We start from the raw sequence: 25,452 nt of genomic DNA, 5'->3' as shown, positions 1-25,452 counted from the left end.
GGGCAGCTTATACCAGAGATTAGAGTTCACCCACTGGCAAGGCAGGTGTGCATAAACACAAAGAGAGGGGTGTCAAGATTGCTGGGAGACGGGGCTGGCACAAATTATGATAGTGGTGGAGAGCACTCACATTATGGATACAATTCTGTGCACAGTGATTCAGCAGAAGGCTGTTTCATAGGAGTACTGCTATATCCTTTTCCACTTAACTATAAACTCGGGGAGCCTGGTCAGGGCAAACGTTTTGCTGTCTGTTGACTGGGAAATGAATTCCCTGTATGTAACGGTCTTCCTCTCCTTTCCACACAGGTTAAAAGTGGTGTAACTACTCTTTTCTGTAGGTGGAGGCTTCCACCGAGTTTCGCTCCATCATTAAGCGCAAAGAGCTTTGGCACACTGATTGGTGATGTATACAATGGAGGCCATTCTCAATGGTAAACTTACACATGAATAAATCTACATTTGTTAGTAGGCTTGAATGTCTCCAACCACTGTGACAGAGTGAGGAGGCAAATTTATTAACATAAAGTTACTACTGCAAAAGAAGAGCAGTATTAAGTCCAGCACCACACCTGACCAACCACTGATACTACAACACGCTCCAATAGACAATAATGGAGGTAGGGACTAAAAAAACAAAAAACGTATGAAATAATGTTAAATTAAATGTAAATATTTTAAATGGTTAAAAATATAAATACATATAAATACATATCATTTACTATTAAAGCAATTATCTCAAAAATATAACATTTTTTATTTCAACATATTAAATAATCATTTATTTAAAAAAATAACATAACATTAATTTGTATGAAAATGCAATTGCATTTAATTATATTTAATTAATTCCATACATCCCTTAATAATAAACAAACTACAACTATTTTTCAAAAGTTTAACCCTACCAGAGGGTTACACACAAGTTAATTTAATGACTTTTGTGGCTCACCCTGACAAGTAGTGTGGTTATCGACTTAGGCTTCCACCTCTCTCAACCAATAACCCACTTTCTTACACAAACCCTGTAATTCAGCAGTTTGCATGCTGTGCAACTGCAAAACCCTTCGGTGCATTAGGCCTTTAGTCTCTTTATTTCACAAATACGAAGATAACTGTTGGTTTATGTGCTATGCAAACAACATTAATGCAAAAGAATTGTAGACGCACTGTGCAAGCAGCATTTGGCCTCAGGCACTTAGGTGATGTGAGCACGGCTTTCATGTATTACTGAATTAACCTTTTACAGAAATATGCTGTGTAGTGTAAGCCACATCTATGTGAAAATGCTGCTACTTCCTGGAAATGCTAGGGCATGTTCATTGTTGACAGTAGGCAATATCTGTCTAATTTAATTCCCGTTATACATAAACTCTACCTGGAAGGACTCAGGTCTGATGTGAATGTATAGAATCTTCCTATGTAAATCTATCTTTTTTTTGCTATAACAAACTTGTTAAATTAAAAATGTCAGCACTCAAATGAGCCTGAAGGGACTTGTTAGTACATGTTAGAAATGTTCCCTGGGGTGCCCACTTCGATGCTTCTATTAAATATGTGCAAATGTCGTGAAGAGCCCTTTTCTGCAGAATGTAAAAACTAACGAGACTACATATTTATTTGTGAAAGAAAGTGTGAGGCTGGGGACGAATATAGAGAATGACGTAGCTTACGGATTTGTCGAAGACAATGTGGAATGGAAACACGTCACAGAATACTTTTTCTTCCACCCAAAGCTGCTCGGGGTACACTGGCTCGAAACAACTCAGGAGGCTGCCTGAAAGAAAGGATTTCATCACTGCAGGGTTCAAAAGAAACGTGCACTTTTCTGGTGAATTATTCAACGCTAGTTCCTTTCACATGCCAATTTCTAGATTATGCATGCAGTTCTGCATTCTGCAGGTCTTCTTTTGTTGTAAAAGTGTTAATTTTGCATTCAATGCACATTGCACATTGAATATTCTTCGAAAGGAGAGGTGAGCTCCTGCAATTAACAATTATCCTAGTACCTTTTACATGACAATTTCTAGATTATGCATGCAGTTCTCCATTGTGCAGCTCTACTTTTGTTGTGAAAGTGTTAATATTTTGCAATCAATGCACAGTGGGTCGACAACTGGACAGCATCCTCCTCTCCATCAAAACTTTGAAGATGTCTGACAATGTCAAAAGGGCACGATTAGTTATAGGATGGGAGCGTTATCCCTACTCCTTGCAAGGAGACTTTGGGCCTGAGTCACAAAAATGCAAGTCTCTCCCAGATTTGTGATATCAGTCACTGAATAAATCAGAATGCAGAATGTAGTAATCTGGCATAGAGGATTACGGGTCACTCACAGCAGAATTTCACTCCAGTTTCAGTTTACCAGATTCAGGGCCTCATTTATGAGGTTTTACCGTAGGGCAATGCCGCAGGCCTTCCTGTTGTGCTGCCCTACGGTAAAAGAAATGGGCCGGAATGCGCCGTATCTATCAGCAGGCACGGCCCGTGCCGGGCGTTATACTGGGGCGGTGACGTCAGGCAGGGGAGGCTCAGGTTGGGGGGGGGTTGTAAAATGCAGGATATGGACCATTAAAGGTAAGTCCCGGAAAAAAACGAAAGAATTTCGTTGCCCACGCTGCATCGCCAAATGTGATGCAGCGTGGGCAACGAAATTCGTTTTATTAATTTTTATAGGTACTTACCTCTAATGGTCCATATCCCGTATTTTACAAACCCCCAACCTGACCCGCTCCTGCCTGACGTCACTGCCCCAGTATAACGCCCAGCACGGGCAGTGCCTCTCTATCAGATACAACACATTCCTGTCCTTTTCCCGTGCGCCGGCACACAATAGGATGCCACGCGCCAACGCAGGCACCTTAGCACAATGGTGCAAGGGTGCCTGCATTGCGTAATGAATATTTCTCTGCAGGAAGGGAAACCTTCCTGCACAGAAACAATCAGAAGAGGTTTGTTTCTCTTTCTATGTGTGAGCCTGGACCCCAAAGGGTAGGAAGCTAGACCTCACCAGCAGTGACTACTAAGTGGGAAGAAATGCTCGCCATCTGCCAGAGATAACCATGAAGGTCTGGCTGTTACCCATGGGAGACATGTTGCATCAGGGGGCTTCAGGAATAATCTCTGGTTGAAGTTGTTATCTAGATTATGTATCCAGGAAAAAGAATGTAAGAAAAACACATGCCCTTGTGCTGTACGAGAGCAAAGGGACAACCTCAAGGAAAAGGAACGTGCCAATATTCCGGAGAAATAAAAAGAAACTTGTGATCCATAGGGTATGTCTGTGTGAGAGCCATAGTTACTCGAATGCGTTCAAGCCTAATTGGGCAAATGGGTGATTGTTACAGTCCCGGCAAGTCAGAGATTTACAGGATTCAATTCCGCTCTCTTTTTAGTTCTGAAGCTGGATGGCAGCTTTCGTCCAGTGCTGGATCTCAGAGTGCTAAATTCATTTGTAGCAGTAGAACCCTTCAGGATGGTGACTCATCGATACCTCTCATTTCGAAGGGAGATTTTCTCATTACATTAGACTTTCAGGATGTACATTTTCATGTTCCAATGCATTTGAAAAGTCAATGGTTCTTCAGGTTCGCCCTGAGAAGGTTTCATTTCCAGTTTCAAGTTATCCCATTTGGTCTGACAATGTTCCCGCACATCTTCACAAATGGTATTGGTACCGGTGGTAGCTTTGTTACAACTTAAGGATATTGCTACTTTTCCATATCTTGATGACTGCTAACTTTCTGCTTTCTCTTTTTGTAAGTGTTACAGCAAACAAATGATAGACGGAATGCTGACAATGCACACATTCTCCCCAGTCAAAAGATCTGGGTTAAATCCATCGTTCTTTTGCCCACTACGCCACCCCAGTTTGGACCCAGCCATAGGCTGATCAGTCTTGACCCTGTGCCCCATGGGAACAGTCCAGAACGAACTGCCAGGCCAGGTCCTTCCTTGACCGGAAACAAGCATCCTGGGACCGGTTTCAGGGTCTGTCACCCTTCTTCAGCCAGGTTAGCTTGAATCCAGTGGCACAGTGAGCAAGGGACTCACGTCTGGGCATACCCATCCCACTTAGGGCGAACACATTTACAGCAAACAAACAATAGATGGAATGCTGACAATGCAAACATTCTCCCCCAGTCAAAAGATCTATTTTAAATCCATTGTTCTTTTGCCCACTTCTTTTGCAATTCTCTTTTTCTAAGGCAGAGGAAACTGTGATAATAGTCCCCACCTCACTCCAGGACCTGGCATTCCTGCTAAACCTACAGAAGGTCTATTGGTGTCATGCCAGATCAGGCAATTTATTGGAGCCTGTTTTGACAACGACTGTGGGTGTGATCTTTCTACTGGACAACAGACGGTGAACCATAGTGTCCATTGTTTGCAACCTCTCTGAGCCATCACAAACAACTGCCAGGACTTGGCTCCGGGTTCAGGGTCTTTTAACAGCATCTGTAACAGTGGTCCCAGGGGCTCGTTTCCACCTGAAACCTGTGGTCAATAACGTCTTGGATTATTGCTCTCTAAACTCAGCGAAGTACAAACATTGGTTTCCAGTTACGCCCGGTGTTGTCCAAGATCTTTCATGGTGGTTGAGGGAAGAGCATCTCAAGAAAGGATTGCTCTGTTAATATATATCTCCAGTGATATTGGCCACAGATGCCAGTATTTGGGGTTGGATAGCAGTTCTGGAGGACTAAGAACAGAATGCCCTGTGTTCTAACTTGGAAAAGAGGCAGTCTCCCAATTTGTGGGAGTTGTGTGCCATTCTAAAAGCTCTTCTCTGTTTTCAGGTCTCTTTGCAGAACAAGAATGTCAGTATCATGACGGATAATCAAGTAGCACCGTGCTACCTGAACCAGCATGGGGGTTGACCAAGTTGGGTTTTTTGAAAAAGCTATCAATACAGATATTCGATTTGGCAGAGCAGTGAGTCCTGGTATTAAGAATACTTTACATCAAGTGGGACAGTCTGCATCGCAATGTTCAATCCTCAGTCAACTTTCACTTGTCCAAGCACCAATTCTCTCAGATATCTTGCAGGTACTGCAGTGTCGGAGGAAGGCAAATAAACTCCTGGGTTGAGCAGGAAAATTGACCGGTAGAATCCCGTTGTTGTTGGGTGACCAACTAATGGAAGTGGCTGCTTTAACTGGTTTTAAGGGGTGGAAACTGATAGGGATCGACTTCTTAGGGGATGTCTGGAAAGGGGACTCCCCCCGCTCATTTTTGTATTTCTAGAGAGAATACAACCTCCACTGATTACAGAGATACCATCATGTCCGACATGCCCTATGAACACATATACATAGTGGCACGCCTTTTCCGGATTACGCCCCGCTGGAGTATAGGCTGTTGCTTGACCCCATCACAGAAAAACCGACATCCACGATCTATCGCAAACTCATAAACAATGTACCTAACCCCCTATTTACTTTCAGAGAGGCTTGGGCCATGGACCTTGTTAGCATAGATGATGATGATTGGCAGGATGCATTGCAGGGCCCTAGAGAGATTGTAATCTGCTCTCGATCTAGACAAGTGCAGCTAAAGATCTTACACCGCACATACAACCCCTGCACACACCTATGCCTAGGGCACGATTCAGTCACCGTCATGTGTCAGGGGTTGTCAGCAAGAGGGCACCTTCTAACACATCCTATGGGAATGTCCGGCGATAAATCACTTCTGGAGGAGGGCAACTGATACTATGTCTGCAGTGGTGGACGAGACGGTCCTGAGGAGCTGAAATGGCTCTTGCTGATGATTAAAGGAGACATTGATTGGTCTAGGTATATGGAAATATGGCTGGTCCTGGCTGCGGGAATTGCTAAGCGCAACATTGCTAGGGGATGGGGGGCGCTGACAGCCCCACAACTGGAGGACTGGAAGCGAGACCTCGACTGGTGCCAAAGAAACTGTGTACAAAAGTGGGGGTGTAATAAAAAAATGGAAGAAAGTGTGGATGCCATGGCGGAAAAACAGATAATCGGGGGGGGGGCACTTAGAGGTTGGTGGTGTGGGAATTATTGATTGCCTTTGTTGTTCCCTCGTGACTATTCTTCGGCTGATTTCTGTGATCTCTCCAAACATGGACTTTTGGAACTATTTTGTACTGTATGCTCTCATGAGCATTGTTAATAAAAAGATTACAAAAAATTAAAAAAGATATCTTGCAGGTGTGATGGAGCAAGAATTCGCACGTAAAGTGACTTGCTTGTATCATGAGCCTCAAATAACCCTAACTATGTAATCAATATGTTTGTCTTACTAATTTACCCCATCTTCACCTATATTGGGAATCCGAGTGAAGCTTGCTTATGTGTTTTCTAATCCTAATACGCTTGCAATCTAAAATGGCTGCTGCTACGCGGGAATTTCTACTGCGCATACGTCTGTCATACCCACGTGACATGACGTACTCGCAGCTTTGGAGGGAACCCTTTCGCATCTGCGCACTAGTGCTAAAATGGCTGTTCTGTGTTTTCACAAGCTTGCATTGCTGCTTTTGCTAAACTGTTCGTTCTGCTTAATCCTAATTCTATAGTTTATATTAAAGTAATGGGTATAGTGTAGAGATTCATGGTATACAGTGTAATCATTTATTACTGCGTTCTAAATTGTTTCCTTTTACTTTTCATGTATCGTATTCTTTGGGAATGGGAGGTGCTTACTACTCCATTTTTTAGACCCAGCTAGAAGGAACTGAACTGTACTGAAAATTGTTACAATTGTATTCAATGTTATATTCACCATTGTTAACCAAAAGGCATATGTCATGAGAACCTGGAATTTAAGGGGCGTAGACGGAATTTGAATAAGGAGTCTGAGAAAGTCTAAAATTTAGGTGGTGTGATGACGTGTCCTCCTCCTTTGTCCAATCAAAATTGGGGATCCTTACACTTGCAACATTGGGGTGTGGTACACTGACCTGAAAAACTGTATAATTAGCATAGGTTTAGCTAGAGAAATTTTCCGACTTGTCTGATTAGCTGACCTGTCACTGACCGAACGCACTCAAAAGGTGACTGAAAGCAGAGAGCTGCGGAGCACTCTGTTGGGAGGTTCAAGAAACCAATCGGGGTTTTGGGGAAGTGAAAGTGCTGGCGAAGCACTTTGCTGATAAAAGTTATAACCCAATTGGGGTTTTGGCAGATTCCTTGCAGAGAGGGAGTAGCGCAGGCGTTGCAACCGAAACTGCAGGTGCTGGTCTTAACCTTCGGTGTCCGGTCCTGATCCAAATTCTGGGGTTATCCTGTCCTGATTGTCAATGAGCTGCACCTGCTCGCCTACTAGCACTGAAGTATTTGGGGTTCCTCCTGTCTTTTCCAACTGACCCGTGGCCAGGGTTGGTCTTCACTCTATCCTAGGTAAAAATAAGTCTGTGTAGGTGATTGCCAATTAACTTGCACACCTTTTCTCACCTTCCCGAATTTGCAAAGCTTTTTATTGCATATGTTCCTTTTCTTTCCCGTCCCTTAGTAAATAAGATTTTCATGTATTACTGACTATTAGCGTGTTCCAATTTTTACCCACCTTTAGTCAATGCTATATGTCTCTATAAGAGTATATGTTCCTTTTATTACCCGCCCTTTAAGGAGATAAGCTGAATTTAATAGTATTGTTCCAAACCTTACCTTCCCTATAGTTATTGAGCTAAATCTGAAACATCGAATTGCATAAGTTGTGTTCTCCTTTTCAACTGCCAGTGAATAACGAAAGCCTTTGGGTTTAGTATGTTCCCTTTCTTTACCCTCCTTTAATCAAGTTGAGAAAGACTGTTTTCTAAAATTAGCACGTTCCTTGTTTCTACCTTCCCTTTATTTCAAAGCTTCTAAATGATTGGCATAATCTATCTTATTCATAGCTATACGCTGTTTCTGATCTTGGTTATTGATAGTCTAATAGCGTTTAACCTGTGGCTAATGACTTATGATGATGATGATTAGATAAAGAGTTTGAACCTACCCTGAGTCTGTGGTTATTATATAATTACAAATGTTATGATGTTTTGAGTGCCTTTTCCCTTAACTCAACTCCCTGATCCATCGTGTTTAGATATCCAGTGACAAAGATTCATAGAATACTGGTATAGGATAGGAATTAGAGATAAAAGTTACTATATACTGATAGTAGAGCGTGAGTTACCTAAAATAAATGTTAAAGCATATGATTTGGACTTATGGGCCCAGGTGAGTATTGGTACAAATTCTAGTTGGGGGACCTACGCGCTCTATCAGGTGCGGCACCCCGTGCCTTGACTTATTTGCATCTCAGAACAATGTGAGGTGGCCACGGTTTTTCACAGAGACAATCTCTCCTCCCAGATGGGAAGTGGATGCCATGTCCATTTCCTGGCCTCAGGGGTTGCTTTATGCATTCCCTCTGATTCCTTTTCTTCTGAATGTCTTACAGAAAATCAAGGTGGAGGTGGTTAGAACAATTTTGGTAACCCCATTCTGGTTATGGTTTTCAATGCTTCTCAACATGTCACTGGGCAGTTTTTTCATCTTCTGTTGGTTTCGCCTCCATTGCAGTCTCCTCTCCTGATGATTCATCAATACAGCTGTTGACATCTAACAGCTTGCTTGTTGAATGGCTCAGGTTACAGAGCTTGGGATGTTCTGAACAGATGGTTAGGGACCGTGAATCTTCAAGTAGAACCTCTATTATTCAATCCTAGAAAAACATACATTGAAGTGCTTTTTCTAGGTGAGAGATCAGAGAAGTCTGTCCTCCTACTATTATTGACCCTTTAAAATCTGGGATTTTCTGGTAGATGACTTTCTTCACAATTTGAATTCCCACTGGGCTGCAAGTAGAGTTTTCTGTCAGTGTTCAGGAGACATTTCTCAAATAACACCTTTGGTCTTGAGGCTGAGAAGTTTTCAATTACAGAAGCCAACTCTACATAACCCCTTACCATCCTGGGATTTTTTTTAGTCATTCACAGAGGTTTTCTGAAAGATCCTTTTGAGCCTCTTGAGGCAATCTCTATTACACGGCTGTCTGCTGAGACTCTTTTCTTGGTAGCCTTTACTTTGGCACACACATTTGGTGAGCTGGGGCACTAACTATTTCGCATCCTTTTTTTCCAGACAGGGTGGTATTATAATTAGATCCTAAATTCATTCTCAAATTGGCAACTCCATTTAATTTTTCTCAGGAAGACGTCCATCCTATTTTTCAGGAGGCTTCTGCCAACTCAATTCAATTATAGCCAGATGTTAAACATGCTTGAGTATATATCTCAGTCATACCACCTCCTTTCGATATTCAACATCTCTTTGTGGCTCATGGGTCTGTGGCCAAAAGTAAGGCAGTGTCGAAGGCTATTTTAAAGCAAAAAATGGTTCAAGGTGACAGACCTAACGGATAGCACTTCACTCTCTTACTACTGTCTTATTAGAAATGATTGTGCACATACTTCAGCAGCTGTCACCCTTTGGTGATGCTGGTTACAGATTCATACAACAAATTAACACATAAGAAGGTGCACCGAACATAGTACAATTAATCCGCTGTGATTTCTTAATTTTCTTTCTTTATTTGGATATCAACATTTGTTCATAAAAACAGCCAACGAGTTTCGTTCCTCAAACACACAAGCCTTTGCAACTTCATCAGAGCTTTAAAGGCAGAATACACATATGACGTTTGATCCTAAATCTGAATTAACGTGATCCTTTGTAGTGGAATGGCACTCCAATTGCTCCGAATTTCTCACCTTTTACAGGAGTTTGCAAATAAATCATCGAGAGTAAAGTCCTAGGACTTTGTACTCCTATTAGTGGTGAAGTGCTCCAAATGAAACATAGATGTGCACAGTAATAAGCGGTCCGAGCGGTCTTCCAGCGGTCTTCCAGAGAGCGGGTAAAAAGGATATATGTGTGCCTAGAGTCACACTTACTCAGCACCAGGATACCCTCACGGTGACAGTGCGCTCCATAAATCTGCATAACATAAGTGTTTTCTTGTGAGATACTCCTATGTAATGACTGAGACGAGGAGGACCCCATGAGGGGGTAATAAACCTTTTCCTTAACTTTATGTTTACCGTCTTGCATATCACTGAAAATTTGCTCTTGAGAATCATTCTTCAATCGCCTCCTGGGTAAATACCGGTGTAAAAATACCATTGATCCTCTTGGTAAATACATATAAAGAAGAGTAAATCTTCTGTGTTATATCCATACATGTGTTCAATATCTACATGTAAGTGATCTTTCTTTCTATATGACTTTAAACTTGCTTTCTGCCATTATTGGAAACCTGAGTAGTAAATACTTGTGTATGATGTTGTTTGCTAATGGATACATAAGGTAATTTTGTATCAGATGGTCTAAAAAATAATATAAAACATATTTACCGATTTCATTTTTGAGACAAACTATATCATCATTGAGAAAATCCATCTCCTTGGCAGACTCTTAAATGCTGTGTGCAACAGAATACTTTTTCTCAATTGTTTTCCTAAAGCTAGTGTTATTGCTGACTCTGTCAAATGTAACTGTCAATCTTTGCTCATGTTCCTGCACTATGTCAAGTATCTTCAAATGTAATACTTTCATGGAGTCTTTGCTGGCAACACATGCCCCACAAATGGATTTCACAAATGCCCCAAATAGCAGCAGTGAAGGACAAGGCAGCTCAAACTCTAGTCTTATTTGAGAGTACGAAGTTGCCACAGACAGATAAAAATAATGAGGGAAAATACCTGCAAGACTACAGTATCCACGAGAGCATTTAGATTGCTCCTCCACCTGCAGGAGTGGCACTTGCAGATAAGAGCGTTAGAGGGAGGGGTTGGGTTGGAGGGAGATTGACAGATGACCACGAGAAAAAATAAAATAAATAATAATGTTCCCTCATCGTCGTCAGTCGAAACGCCTCCCCCACCCAGCCCCACTGCTCTTACCTGCACGTACTGCTCCTGTCCACGTGGCAGTCTCTGTACATAGCTGTTAGAATACAATTGTCCATCACTAGCTGAGAAAGATCAAGCTAATGGTGAAACTAAAAGATTGAATTAACATGTTCTCTCTCAAACTAATCCTAGTGAAGATATAGTCGCTACTCCTATATTCAAGAGAAGTGCCTCTCGTGTGATCTTGGTTTCATGTGGTTTCCTTTTAGGCAACTCCCCCACAGTGGTCTCATCAGCAAAGTAGCCAGGTTTTACCGTTGTCCGAAAATGAACCATACCATCCCAGATATCACAGACCACCTGACCGCCCCTTTCAAATTCCACCTCTGCTGGAAGCTCAAGACCATTAACACACCAAAAGACCTCAGAACAGCGGTCCAATCTCTGGTCTATCTCACCTGGATGGCAGCAATACCTTGCTGAATGTTTTACCCAAAACATCCATGGCATCTGTAAGAACCATCTGCTGTATGCCTAAATAAAAGCAGCAACAAAAAAAAGAATCGAGCAATATTGCACCCACATTAAGAGACCAACACTGGCTGCCTCTCATGGCTAGAATTCACTTCCAGATAACCTGCCTCATTCATAAGGCATTCACCCCAGTCTGGTTCCTACCTATGAAGCAACGTCACTTTACAGAAGGTCAGAGGAACACAAGAGATAAATAGGCACAGCTTATAAACATTTCGATTACAAAACAAGCATTGGCAAAGCCAGTAGGTCTCGCCTATGCAAAAGCTTTTGACTTTGCCAATATGTTTTAGCAATGTTGTACACCAGAGTGGCTGCTGTTCCGCATGACTAAAAGTTAGTGGGGTAAAGGAGAGGAGAGTGGCGTGAAGTGGAATGTCATAAAGTGGAGTAGAGTGGAGTGTTATGGAGTGGCTTAGAGCGGCATGGAGTAGCATACAGTAGAGTTGGGTGGCATGGAGAGGAGTGCAGCGATGTGTCATGGAGTAGCATACAGTGTTGTGGAGTGTCGTGGAGGGAGTAGAGTATCGTAGAGTGGAAGGGCATAGGGTTGAACGACATAGAGTGGAGTACAGTGTCAGAGCTGAGTAGAGTGTTGTAGAGCAGAGTTGGATCACGTATAGGGTGTTGAATAGAGTGAAGTAGAGTGTTGTAGAGAAGAATGGCATTGAATGGAGTAGATTTTCATCGACTGGAGTGGCGTGGAGTAGAGAGGAGTAGAGTGTCATGGAATACATTGGAGTAAAGTGGCATGGATTGGCAAAAAGGGAGGTGCATAGAGGGTCATAGAGTGGACGAGTGTTGTAGAACGGCATTTTTATTTTATTTATTTTAAAAGTTTTATATAGCGCGGACAAGATCTTTGCAGATATCAGAGCGCTTTACACAGAAGGGGTAAATGAGGGAGCATAGTCAAACAGGTAGTTCAGAAGGCATGGAATGGTGTAGAGTGTCAGTGAAGCAGAATTTAAAGAAGAAGAACACAATAGAGTGAAGTATTGTGGAGTCGAGTGTCGTAGAGTGTAGTGTAGTAGAGTGGCCTAGAGTGAAGTGACGTAAAGTACAGTGGTGCAAAGTAGACTGGCGTAGAGTGCCATGGCGTAGAGTGTACTGGTTTTTCAGTAAAGTGGTGAAAAGTGCATTGGCGTAGAGTGCAGTGTTGTAGAGTAGTGTAGAGTGCAGTGGAATAAAGTAGAGAAGTGCAGAGTAGATTGCAGTGGTTAGAGTTTAGTGGTGTAGAGTTGAGTGGCACAGGGTGGAGTAGAGTGGTGTAGAGTTAAGTGGCATGGAGTGGAGTTGTGCAGGGTAGAGTGGAGTAGTGCAGGGTAGTGCGCAGAGGTGTACAGTATAGTGGCATAGAGTGTAGTGACATAGAGTACAGAGGCATAGAGTGCAGTGGTGTAGAGTGTAGTGTGTAGAGTGCAGTGGCATAGAGTTGAGTGGTGCAGAGTAGAGTGTAGAGGCATAGAGTGGAGTCATTCAGAGTCCAGTGTCAGAGTGCAGGGTCATAGAGTGCAGGGTAGTACAATGGTGTAGAGTGGTGAAGAGTAGAGTGGCGCAGAGAGGAGTGACATAGAGTACAGGGGTGGAGAGTAGAATAGAGAGGCCTAGAGTTCAGTGGCGCAAAGTACAATGGTGTATGGTGACGTAGCGTACAGAGGCATAGAGTGCCGTGGCATAGAGTAGAATGCTGTAGAGTATAGTGGCTTAAAGTTCAGTAGTGCAAGGTATTTGGTGTAGGTGCATTGGCTTACGGTGCATTGACTGAGTAAAGTGATGTAGAGTACATTGGTGTAGATTGCAGTGAATTAGAGTACAGTGGCATAGCGTAGACTCCAGAGGTATAGAGTGGCACAGGTTGCAGTGGCATAGAGTGGAGTAGACTGGCATAGGCTGAATTAGCATAGTGTGCAGTGGAGTATAGTAGATTGTTTCAGATTAGAGTGGATTGGTATAGGGTAGAGTATAGTGATGCAGGGCAGAGTGCAGTGGCATAGAATATAGTGATGTAGAATAGAGTGGCGCAGCGTTGATTGCTGTGTCATAGAGTGGAGTGGCACAGAGTGGGGTACAGTGGAATAGAGTGCCATGGCATAGAGTGCAGTGTCGTAAAGTAGGTTGTTTCAGAATAGAGTGAAGTGGTGTAGAGCAGAGTGGATCAGGGCAGAGTGGAGTGGTATAAAGTAGTGATATAAAGTGCAGTGTTGCAGAGTGGAGTGGCTTAGACTGTAGTGGGGTAGAATGCACTTGGGTAATGTTGTGGTGCGTAGTAGATTAGAGCGCAGTAGAGTGGTGAAGAGTAGAGTGCAGTGGCATAGAGTAGAATGGTACAGAGTTCAGTGGCAGAGAGTGCTGCAGAGGAGAGTGTAGTAGAGTGCTGTGGTGTAGAGTACAGTGGCGTAGAGGGCATTAGTGTAGAGTTCAGTAGTGTAGAGGGTACACTGACAAAATATCAACACTCCAAATATCCTCATACACAAATATTGATGTAAAAAATGTCGACATCCTAAACTTGTGTAATTAATATAGTTTTATAAAATATCGATTTTCAAATATATTTAAAATAAAATAATACATTTATATAAATAAATTAAATAAAATTAATTTTAAAAAATCAAAATATATTTAATATATATCTTAGCAAATATAACAAATAACGTAAAAAAGTTAAACACACATATATAATAATTAAAATAGTTTTACATATACCTACTTAGTACTTATTAAACGAATTATTTTAATTTATATTATGATTTAAAAATAATATAAAAACAAATAAATGTATATATACATTTACCATTAACATAAAATATTTACAAAATATTATTAATTACAAATATTATAATTTTAAATAAACAAATGCATAAAATATAAATTATAACAGTATACAATAAATAATAAAATTTGAAATTTAATACATATACTGTTCCCACTACAATTTATACCAAACAACGCAAACGATTAAAATGAATATATAAAAAATATACCACTTCCACCCCACACAACTCAAAAATAATAAAACTGGTTAAAATTTACAAAGCTCGCTTCAATAAATACAACAGTAGTAACAGCGTTGGATTGCAGATAAGCAATATTTACTGTACCCATTCCAGCCAGTACAACAGTAGCAAAACTGTTGGAGTTCAAAGCAATACATTTATTATTCTCACTCTAATCTCTACAACAACAGGGAAAGTGTTAGATTGTGGAGGGGTAAAATTGACTAGTCCCACCACAATAAGTGTAACAGTAATGAAAGTGTTGGATAGCGGAGGGGTTAACTTTACTATTCCCACTCCAATATGTGCAACAGTAGGGAAAGTGTTGGATAGTGGGGGGTAAAATTTACTATTCCCACTCCAATATGTGAAACTGTAGGGAAAGTGTTGGATAGTGAGAGGTCAAATTTACTATTCCCACTCTAGTCTGTTCAACATTAAATAGAATCAAAGTATCTTCAACAAAATAAAATTATTTTAAAAAACAAAGTTGATAAAAAAATATATATAAATATGTTAAAAAATATATATTTAAAATGACAGTTACAAAATATAATACATACAATCACAAACACAGACAAATATTATTATAAATAAAGTATACACTTAATTTTCACACACATAAATATTTTTACTTAGAAATTATTCATTAACAAAAACATTAATTATTGAATACATTTAGTTTAGTTACTTCCTACCCTATGGCACCACAAAACTCACAACATGCACCTAAAACATTCTTTACACTATTAATACAAACATTCATCAACTAACTAATTTTCATTAATTAAATAAATAATTAATTACAAATAATATACTTCCCACAATAAACACAGCACACTCATAACATGTAACACATTTCTTTACACACTTAACATAATTAGTTAGTAAATCAATATTCAGTGAAAAACAACTATTAATTGCTTTAAATTAATTTACTTCCCACCCCATACCCTGCAAAACCCACAACCCACATCCAAAATCTAAAAAAAACATGTGCACATTTAACATAATTAATTATCAATTAAACAAATAATATTCATTAGAAACCAAATTATAATCATTAAACGTCATTAACTTGCCACCCTTTACCCCTATAATCCCCACAACAGGCACCTGAAATTAAACTTTAAAAAAAATTAATTACATAATTAAAATTAATTTTCAAATAAATAGCTAATAGTATTTAACAACTAATTATAAAGTAATTACAAATAATTTACTCATCACCCGTTTCCCCTAAAAACCCAAAACCTGCACCTATTTTTTTTATTATACAATTAACATAATTAATTATCAACTACTTAATTAATATGAACTATCAATGAATTATTAATTAGCTAAACATAAATTACTTCCCAACCATTACCCCTGTAACCCCACAACCTGCACCTAAAAAAATACCCAATTAACATAATTAATTATCAATTATTAACCACAAACTATTAAGTAAATAAAATATATTACGTCCCACCATTTTGCCCCTATAAACCCTGCAACCTACACATTAAATATACCCAAAAAGTTAAAAGCACAATTATTACAATTAAATATCAATTAAATAAATATTATTAAATTAAAACTAATCATTAATGTATTATAAATAAATTACTTCTAACCCTACTCCCCTATAAACCCACAACCCACTACGGAACTAAAAAACACATTTATTTAAATTAAATTTAATAACTACCAAAAATGTAACACATATATTAAAATAACATTAACAACACACACAAATATTACATCACGTACATTTAAAATAAATACTAAAATACATAAAATGAATTAAAAAATGATATTTTAAACAACTATATTTTTGCAAACTACTATATTTTAAAAATCGATATTACTTACCTTTAAATCAATATTCTTGACATCGATATTCTTGACATCGATATTTCCATCTCACGATATTTTAAACCTGATATTCTTGTCTGTTGATATTTACAACTCAATATTTTGTCTAAACACCAGCATAGGGGGTGTGGTCAAGATGGCGGCGAGGTAGGACGCTCGTTTCCACGCTCCTGTCTGGCCAGCCCGAAGCAGCACAGAATGGCTCCTCGGGGGCCCGTTTGGCGTGGGATTGGCACTGTGAACCCTCGAGGTGCCCGCCGATCCACCTGGACTCGCATCTGGACTCCTGGTGGTGACGGGATCGGGAAGATCGGAGAGGCGAACCCGGCCGCTCGCGTGTGAGCAGCCTCGACAATGCGGTGTCCGGGAAGCGGGACACCGAGGCCAGCTTCCACCCTCTCTGATCGCCCAACTGGCCCCCTCCATACGGTTGTCCTAACAGAGGACACACGAGGGCCCGTGCGGTGAACTAAAGACACCGCAGCTGCCGTCGCTACTGATGGCATTGTACACCGGAGGCACTGGGCCTGCTTGTGCCGCATTGGTCACCGGCCTCGCGTGCGCGCCAGCCGGCCGAGAGTGCAGGGGACGCGGTGGCAGCCTGCGTGAGCCCGAGGCCTCTGCAGTGGCTCGCGGGTCGGCACTACCTGGCGACTGAGGCTGAATGTGCCCAGTGTGGATCACGCAGTGTTCGGGATTGCCTGCCTGCCTCGCGGACGCCCCTGCCCCGTGGACATTTGGGTGTTGATTGCGCGGCCTTTGGCCTATCACTGGAGGCTGCAAGGAGGGCCGTGTGCTGCTGAGACCGGCACCGCCGGTGAAAGATCGCCTGGCACCCGGAGGCATTAGCCCCACAGCTCAGGGTCCACCGGCGGAGAGCTTTGCCTGGGGTATTGGCGCCCGACACACACATCTGGACGGAGGAAACCTCGCGGCCCCCCACCGAGCACAGGTTGAGTGCTGTCCGCAACCCGGCCCTGCAGAGGTGGGACGCGCGGATCTCCGGCTTGGGGTGGGTGGGGAGAAAGCCCTACATCATTGCACACCACACATTGGGACGACAGGTGAGGCCAGGGCAGTTGGGGACCGGCTAGAAGACGTGCTGACCTGTCGGGCCGGTGAGGGTGGCGACTCTCCATCCAGGGACTACCCGGACACCCTACAGGCCTGACGGGGGTTCCTCCTTGAACCCCACCCGAGCGCGGGTCGAGTGCTACTTGCGGCCGTGCCTTGGTCCCAGTGGGGAGAGCCGCTCTGATCCCCGGCTCGGGGTGCTGACAGCCTCGGCTCGAGCATCTGAGGGATGACCCAGAGACAACACTACCCCTCCACGCCGGAAATACAACGGGCTGTGCCTGCCCATTGATCCTCCAGCACAGCAGTTTGGTTTTGGGGCCTCTCTCTAAGGGGCGGCTTAGTCTGGCGAGGCTTCGACCCTGTCTGCAATCGGCAAGCATGCCTGATCCCCGCCATCCTTGGATCTCCTGTGGGCCAACTGGGCCTTGCCTCCGTGATACCCAGAACAGTGAGGCTTGAGACGGGCATCTGTGGTGACCCAGACATCCAATTTTGCCTAGGGTGTGAGACTTTGCGCCCTCTTTGAATGCATCGGGGGATCCCGGGGCCCCGCACAGACGGTGAGTGGTGTTCCCTTCAGGCCTACAGTGCCTGCATACTAGCTGACTCTACGGCCCTGCGCCCATCCCCCGGGCGACAGAGTGACACGAAAACTGAGGTCTGCCTATAGCACGCTATAACATACTCTAGGAGCACTGTATGAGCCCTCCAAATTTGTGCCACGCCCTCCACTGATAGGGTCCCCCTACAGACAGTCCTGTGCCCACCTAAGAGATAACCACCGCCCCGTTGGGTAATCGCAGAATGCAAAAGAGTATGTCCAAAGCCAGAAGCGCTAAAGTTAAGCCTCTGAAAGACATATTTGGCCGTGCTCAATCCAATCCGGACATGGCAACTGCAGAGCCAGAAGCTGAAGCCGTCTAAACAGCCTGGAGCCTCCGGGGATGAACCCATCACAAAGGCCTTTCTCGAGTCGCTCTTCCACACGCTGCGAGAGGACATTCAGTCGGTGAAGGCAGAGTTTGCCACGGATCTTAAAGAGGTGCACTGGGATGTTGATAACATTGGAGAATGAGTAGCCACGCTGGAGGAGAAAAGTGATGCCACGGTAACGGACTTGACACGCTACAGCAGGAAGTCATTAGGCTACAAGACCAACACATGGACATGTAGCTGCATCTCGAGGACATAAAGAACCGATCCCGCAGGCATAATATTTGCATCCGTGGGGTGAGAAGCTCTGACGACACCAAAGACCTGTTTGCCTTCACCACCGGCCTCTCCGGCACATCTTGTTGACTCTCACACAGCGGCGGTCGTTCTGAACAGGGCACACAGGGTGGGTCCACCCCGTGGACCTCATGCACCACCTGCGGACATTTTAGTTTGTGTACAGGACTTCAAGACTAAAGAAGCCATCTTATCCAAGGCGAGATCTTTGCACCCGATTTCATACTAGGGCCACTCACCAGTGCTGTATCAAGACTTAGCCTTAGTCACGCTTCAGAGAAGCAGGCAGTTCCACCCTGTGACCGACCATCTGAGGCAACAAGGGATCTCATATTCCTGGTGGCATCCATTCCGCCTCATTTTCCGATTTAACAATAAACTGCACCAGCTACGCTCACTGTCGGCCGCCTGAGGCCTGTTGGACCTGACGCCTCCGAGTGAAGATAGCGACACTGATGACGCGAAAGAGAGACCTGATATCTCTCCGTCAGGCTGGCAACGACAAACCAGGAAATGGCGCTCCCGGAGTCCACCTGCCTCGAAAATTGCACGGAGCCAACGAGGTGCCCTGGCTACAGCTATTGAGGCCCTCACTGGAGAGAACTCAGACGACAAATGAGGGCCCCTAAAATACTCCCAAATAAGATCCCCTCTGATGCATCCTTGCTGGGCTTGGGCGGGTGGCGGGCGGCAGGGCGGTTCTCCTCACTTGAATGACTATGGTCCTTACATGGTTGATTATCCAGACGTCCTGGGACGGCGGACTTTGTTTGAACACTGTTATTGCTCATTGGGTGTTTGGGTTAGGGAGGGTTGGGAGCACTTTGGTGTGGGTTTTGGGGTTTCCCCCTTTTTTCTCGCCGGGGTTTTTCCTTTTCCCTTTTGTTTCGGTCCTTAGCTGAGTGGGTCCCCCTGTCCACACTCCTCCATGCTTGCTAGCGCACATCATGCTCGAGACCGCTACTGCGGCCTTCCCACCACACTCTCCATGCGCCACACCGGCTGGGTGTCCAAGCCAGATTCTCTTCTTCCTTCCATACTAGATGGCACACAGTCCCCTTAAGGTACTGACCCTCAATGTCCGAGGACTGAACAACCCTGTTAAGCAGCAGGCAGTCCTGAATCTACTGGCGCACTCGGGAGCTGATGTTTGCCTCCTACAGGAGACTCACCTACTCACAAAAGACCACCCTAGGATGAAATCCCGAGCATTCCCCATACAACTATTCTCCTCACTCTCCACTAAGTCAGCTGGGGTAATAATGTTGGTTTCCCACTCCATCCAGGGTAAAGTGATCCAGAGAGAGGCGGAAATAAAAGGCTGTCTACTCAACTACCAATTCATTGTTGCTGGCGTGTATCTTATCATAGGGTCGGTATATGCGCCCAATGAGGGCCAGGACAAATTCTTACACAATGCACTCATTGAAGCCACAGCCAACTCGGAGAGTCGCCTACTTCTGGGGGGCGACTGGAATCTGGTCTTTGATAACCTTATCGACCGTTCGTGTCAGCATACTAGTCAAGTGGGGCCCCTCCCGTGGGCGGGCCATGCACACATCTAAGATCTGGTCCTTGTTGATTTATGGCGACACTTCCATCCCCATAGCCAGTCCTACACCTACTACTCAGGGGCCCACAAGACGTACGCTAGGCTGAACTATTTCTTGTGCTCTACTCCGTTAGTGGCCTTAGCGACGGGAGCTGAAGTTCTCACAGCGTCGCTTTCAGATCATTCCCCGGTGACGGCTTCTTTCTCCTTCCCACATACTCAGGGACCACAGCGACATTGGCGCCTCCGTGACTCACTTTTGCATCAGGCCTCCGTCACTGACCAAATTCGGACCGCTATCTCGAACTATTTGACCCTCAACGCTACCGCAGACACTTCCATGGCTACACAGTGGACGAGTTATGGAGGCAGAGTCAGCACATTCGACGCCAGAGGACTGGAGCTAAAATTTAGCCCCCTTGAACCTCCCTAAAACCCGAAGGAAGTGTGGGAATTCCACACCGAAGGTACATTGTTACCTAATTGACAAGAAACAGGTTGAAATTTCCCTTTTTATAACACCGTTTACGATAAGACTAATAATTGTTGTAAACCCCCCCTTTTCACTAATCACAGTTGGTCCTGAAGAAAGCCCGTGAGTCCTAAAGTGGCAGATTGGGCTGAAACATGTCGGCCATTTTAAGTTTCTGACTATTAGTGCGTTAGAATTCCTAATATATTCACAGAACATACGTTTACCAATACTCCCTCAAGGGCTACCCGAATACAGACCCAATAAAGTAAATACTCAGGCTGTCCGGGTATTTTAATCGAGCACTACCCACATCACTAGATCACTACTGTTTTTAAGCATGGGTAAGAACCTCCTGGTGGAGGTTGCATAACCAAACTAACCCTATGATTATGCACACACGTGTATGAAGAGCGGAGAACCAACATATACCGCTACTACGACTTTGCAAACACGTGCATGAGGGTTTTTTACCGGAGACACTCCGAATCATCTCTGCATAATCTGGTTATGCAGGACAAGTGATCCCTTCCCCCTTGATTAGTTGAGTACACACTAGACTGCCCTTAAGGTTGTCCTCAGGGGAGAGTTCATAGCCATGTCCGCGGCCATCAAACAAGAACGATCCCAGAATCGCACCGAGCTCACACAACGAGTGGCAGTGCTGGAACAGATGCATCAATGCACTGGTGCAGCCAGGGCCTGGCGACAGCTCTGTATGGAGCGGACACAACTCGCGGGGCTAGACCAAGATAAAGCTGAATACGCGGCCCTCCGCCTACGCCACTTCTATTACACTGGGGGAGATAGATGCAGCCGTCTTTTAGCACACAAACTTCGGGAAATGAGGCAGAAACAAGGGGTTCAAAATATACGCACACCTCGAGGCGTCCTCGACTCTGACGATGTCACTATAGCAGAAACCTTCCGGGATTTCTACGCTAGGTTATACTCGGGGACACTCTTGATGCAATCCATGCACACATCAAAGATCTGGGCCTCGTTGATTTATGGCAACAGTTCCATCCCCATAGCCGGTCCTACACCTACTACTCAGGGGCCCACAAGACCTACGCTAGGCTGAACTATTTCTTGTCCTCTACTCCGTTAGTGGCCTTAGCGACGGGGGTTGAAGTTTTCACAGCGTCGCTTTCAGATCATTCCCCGGTGACGGATTCTTTCTCCTTCCCACATACTCAGCCATCACAGCGACATTGGCGCCTCCTTGACTCACTTTTGCATCAGTCCTCCGTCACTGACCAAATTCGGACCGCTATCTCGAACTATTTGACCCTCAATGCTACTGCAGGGGAGAGTGTATAGCCATGTCCGCAGCCATCAATAAAGAACGATCCCAGAATCGCGCCGAGCTCACACAACGAGTGGCAGAGCTGGAGCAGATGCATCAACGCACTGGTGCAGCCAGGGCCTGGCGGGAGCTCTGTATGAGGCGGACACGACTCGCGGGGCTAGACCAAGAAAAAGCTGAATACGCGAACCTCCGCCTACGCCACTTCTATTACACTGAGGGAGATAGATGCAGCCGTCTTTTAGCACACACACTTTGGGAAATGAGGCAGAAACAAGGGGTTCAAAATATAAGCACACCTGGAGGCGTCCTCGTCTCTGACGATGTCACTATAGTAGAAACCTTCCGGGATTTCTACGCTAGGTGATACTCGGGGGACTCTCTTGATGCGATCCATAGCTACTCTACCTCGACAAGGCACGGCTCCCCCCTCTGGACCTGGCACAGGCTGCACACTTGGATCAGGCGATTGGGCTACAAGAGGTCATCGCGGCCATTTCATGCCTCCGTCTGGGGAAATCGCCGGGCCCGGATGGCTACTCTGCAGCCTTCTATAAGGCCTTTTGCACCCAGGTGACTCCCGTCCTGCGTGACCTTTTTAACACCTTTGCTCAACCCGGAGCCATCCCGGCGGAAATGCTGGAGGCTTCGATCATAGTCATCCCGAAGCCCGGGAAAGACGTCACTACCTGCAGTGCGTACAGGCCGATCTCTCTTCTTAACATCAAAATCAAATTATATACGAGTATCCTTGCATCGTGATTAGCCCCTTATATGCCTCAACTAGTGCAGCCAGATCAGGCAAGTTTTATTACACAGTGTCAAACCAGCGACAACATAAAACGGGTGCTCCATCTCATAGAAGCAGCGTCGCACGTTCAAACGGACTGCATGCTATTGGCCATCGATGTGGAACAAGCCTTTGACAGGGTCCACTGGCCCTACTTAGAACAAGTGCTGCAAAGGTTCGGCTTTGAGGAGGTCCTATGTACCCGTAACTCCTATCGCTCGCTCGAGCTACGGTGCGAGTCAACGGCCAGACGTCCTCCCACTTTTCCATAGGCAGAGGCACCCGACAGGGGTGCCCTCTCTCCGCCATTCTTTTCGCGCTTTACATGGAGCCCCTTGTGCGCAGAGTTCGACACCACCCTATCATCAAGGGGATAAAATTCGGGGGGATGTCCACAAAATCAGCTTTTACGTGGACGACATCTTGCTCTCCATCACCGACCCTGGTCAGACCCTTCAGGCCCTTTTCATTGAGCTGCATAACTTCGCGCAGGTCTCAGGGTTTAAGATCAATGCAAACAAATCTGTTGCCCTCAACATCTAGTTACCGGAGACCACACTGACCCACTTGTGGGAGGAGCACCCTGTTTAATGGTCAGACGCCATGGTCCCTTACCTGGGAGTGCAACTAGGCCCTACCATCCGAGCTAATGTCACGGCTAACTATGATAAACTTTGCGTGCAAATCCGCCGGGAATTGCGCAGATGGAAGCACCACCCGTTATCGTGGTTCGGCAGAATAGCTGCTGTAAAGATGACGATCCTCCCCCAGATACTATATCTATTTCAAACTCTCCCTCTGCGCCCCCCCCAGCAGGCTGGATCAAACAAACCCAGTCTGAGCATGGGGCACTTCATCTGGCGAGGCCGTTGGCCGCGGTTCAAGCACACTATTGCGGTCCTCCCCCCAGAACAGGGAGGAGTCGGTATACCAGACCTGCAGCTCTACTTCTATGATGCGCAGCTCCGCTATCTGGTAGAGTGGCACCGCCTGGAATCCGAGAAGCACTGGTTGTTTCAGGACCAGGCAGTTGCAGGTATGCCCTTACAGGGTATCCCCTTTCTCCGGAGGAAACATCGACCTCTCAATTTTTACACCTCCCATGTCACAAGTACACTCTTGAAAGCTTGGAACCGCACAGCTATCTCCCATGGGTTATCATCGTTTCACTCTCCCTTGACTCCATTGTTCAATAACCCCGACTTTACTCCGGGATTAGATCCCAAAGCATTCACAAACTGGCGCCTCTCCCCCTGTCGTTCCCTGGGACATCTATTTGATTTACAGGGCATCATCCCATTTCCACAAATAAAAACAGACTATGGCATCCCTGAGATTGATAGAATGCATTACCTGCAACTCAGGCACTGAGCTCTCCAACCCGAAATTAAACTGGGAGCTCAGAGATTTTTGACCCCTCATGAGAAATGGCTGGTCACGCAAACATCAGACAAAAACTAATCTCAGACATATACAAACATCTTCTTGCGGCCAACACCCACACCTACAATGCAGGTCGGGCAAGATGGGAACGAGACCTAGGTAGAACCCTCTCACACAAAGAATGGAGTGGCATATATTATAGGGCACGGCACTCAGCCTACCATGCAGGGCTCACGGAGACACTGACCAAAATTGCCACTTACTGGTATCACACACCTGAGCGCCTACACCGTTTTGACCCCCGTATTAGTGACAGATGTTGGAGGGGGTGTGGTGAACTAGGCACCTTAGAGAACCTGTTGTGGAGCTGTGATAGAATCCAACCTTATTGGACCACGATATTAGACGACATTGACTCTCATCTTGATACACAACTCCCACACTTCCCCGCTTACGTCCTCTTAGGGTTGCCCAACCCGCTGACATACCCCCTAAAATCCAGAAGAGGCTGTCTTATTGCCATTGCTCTAGGGGCGGCTGCCCAGAACATACTCGCCCATTGGCGCTCTCCCCAAGCTCCCCCACACGCGGGCCAGTTACAAAGGCTATGGTTGGTAATGGGGATGGATAACTATCCCTTACTTTGGCGGGTAGGGGAGAAGAGTTCACAGAGATGTGGCAACCCTTCCTGACACTGCTCACAGCGGAGTTTAGGGAACTGACTTGCCCCTGATATCTGTGGCTCCTCAGGCTAGTAGACACGCAAATCCCTGAATTACACGCTCCCCAGAAAAAGCGATAACTCCTATAATGCTAGCACCTTTTTTCCTTTCGTTTTGTGGGAACCAAAGGATTCGTGGACAGAGGGGGGGGGGGTTGATGCTTTGATTCATTCCTTCCTTTTCCCTAAGTTGTCTACTGTTGACCTGCTCACAGCAATTACTTGGTAACATTGACAGCGCTGACAACTGATGTCTGTATCGCTTTGTCTTGATGGAGCAGGGGGTCCTGTTCCTCCTTGTTATGTTTGAAATGCAATAAAAAGATTTAAACCATAAACACCAGCATAGAGTGGTGCAGAGTAAAGTGACAGAGTGCAATGGTGTATAGTGACATAGAGTGCAATGGTGCAGAGTAGAGTATAGTGGCATACAGTGCACTGATGCAGAGTAGATTGGCATAGAGTACAGTGGCATAGAGCATATTGGTTTCAAGCAAAGTTTTGTAGAGAGCATTGGTGTAGAGTGCAGTGGCATTTAGATTGCAGCGGTGTAGAATACAAGGGCGTAATGTGGACGGGTATACATTGAAGTGGCGCAGAATGGAATAGAGTGGCATACACTGAAGTGGCATAGAGCAGATCGTATCAGAG

The 25,452-nt window shown here is 44.8% G+C and overlaps 1 protein-coding gene across 1 annotated transcript in view; it reads right to left on the bottom strand.

Moving 5' to 3' along the window:
- LOC147663259 (guanylate cyclase soluble subunit beta-2-like) overlaps positions 1 to 25,452 on the bottom strand; it is a gene marked incomplete at its 3' end in the record, with an annotated part of 91,665 nt that overhangs the window by 19,836 nt on the left and 46,377 nt on the right. The window contains exon 5 of the mRNA XM_086950582.1: positions 1,674 to 1,777. Within this exon, the coding sequence (XP_086806708.1) occupies positions 1,674 to 1,777 (104 nt within the window). The remainder of the gene's footprint in view (positions 1 to 1,673; positions 1,778 to 25,452) is intronic.

Source organism: Lissotriton vulgaris, unplaced genomic scaffold, assembly GCF_964263255.1.
Source record: "Lissotriton vulgaris unplaced genomic scaffold, aLisVul1.2 SCAFFOLD_4601, whole genome shotgun sequence".
In the NCBI taxonomy this organism is placed as follows: domain Eukaryota; kingdom Metazoa; phylum Chordata; class Amphibia; order Caudata; family Salamandridae; genus Lissotriton; species Lissotriton vulgaris.
The sequence above is the reverse complement of the archived record's forward strand: the minus strand, read 5'-3'. Positions and strand labels throughout refer to the sequence as shown.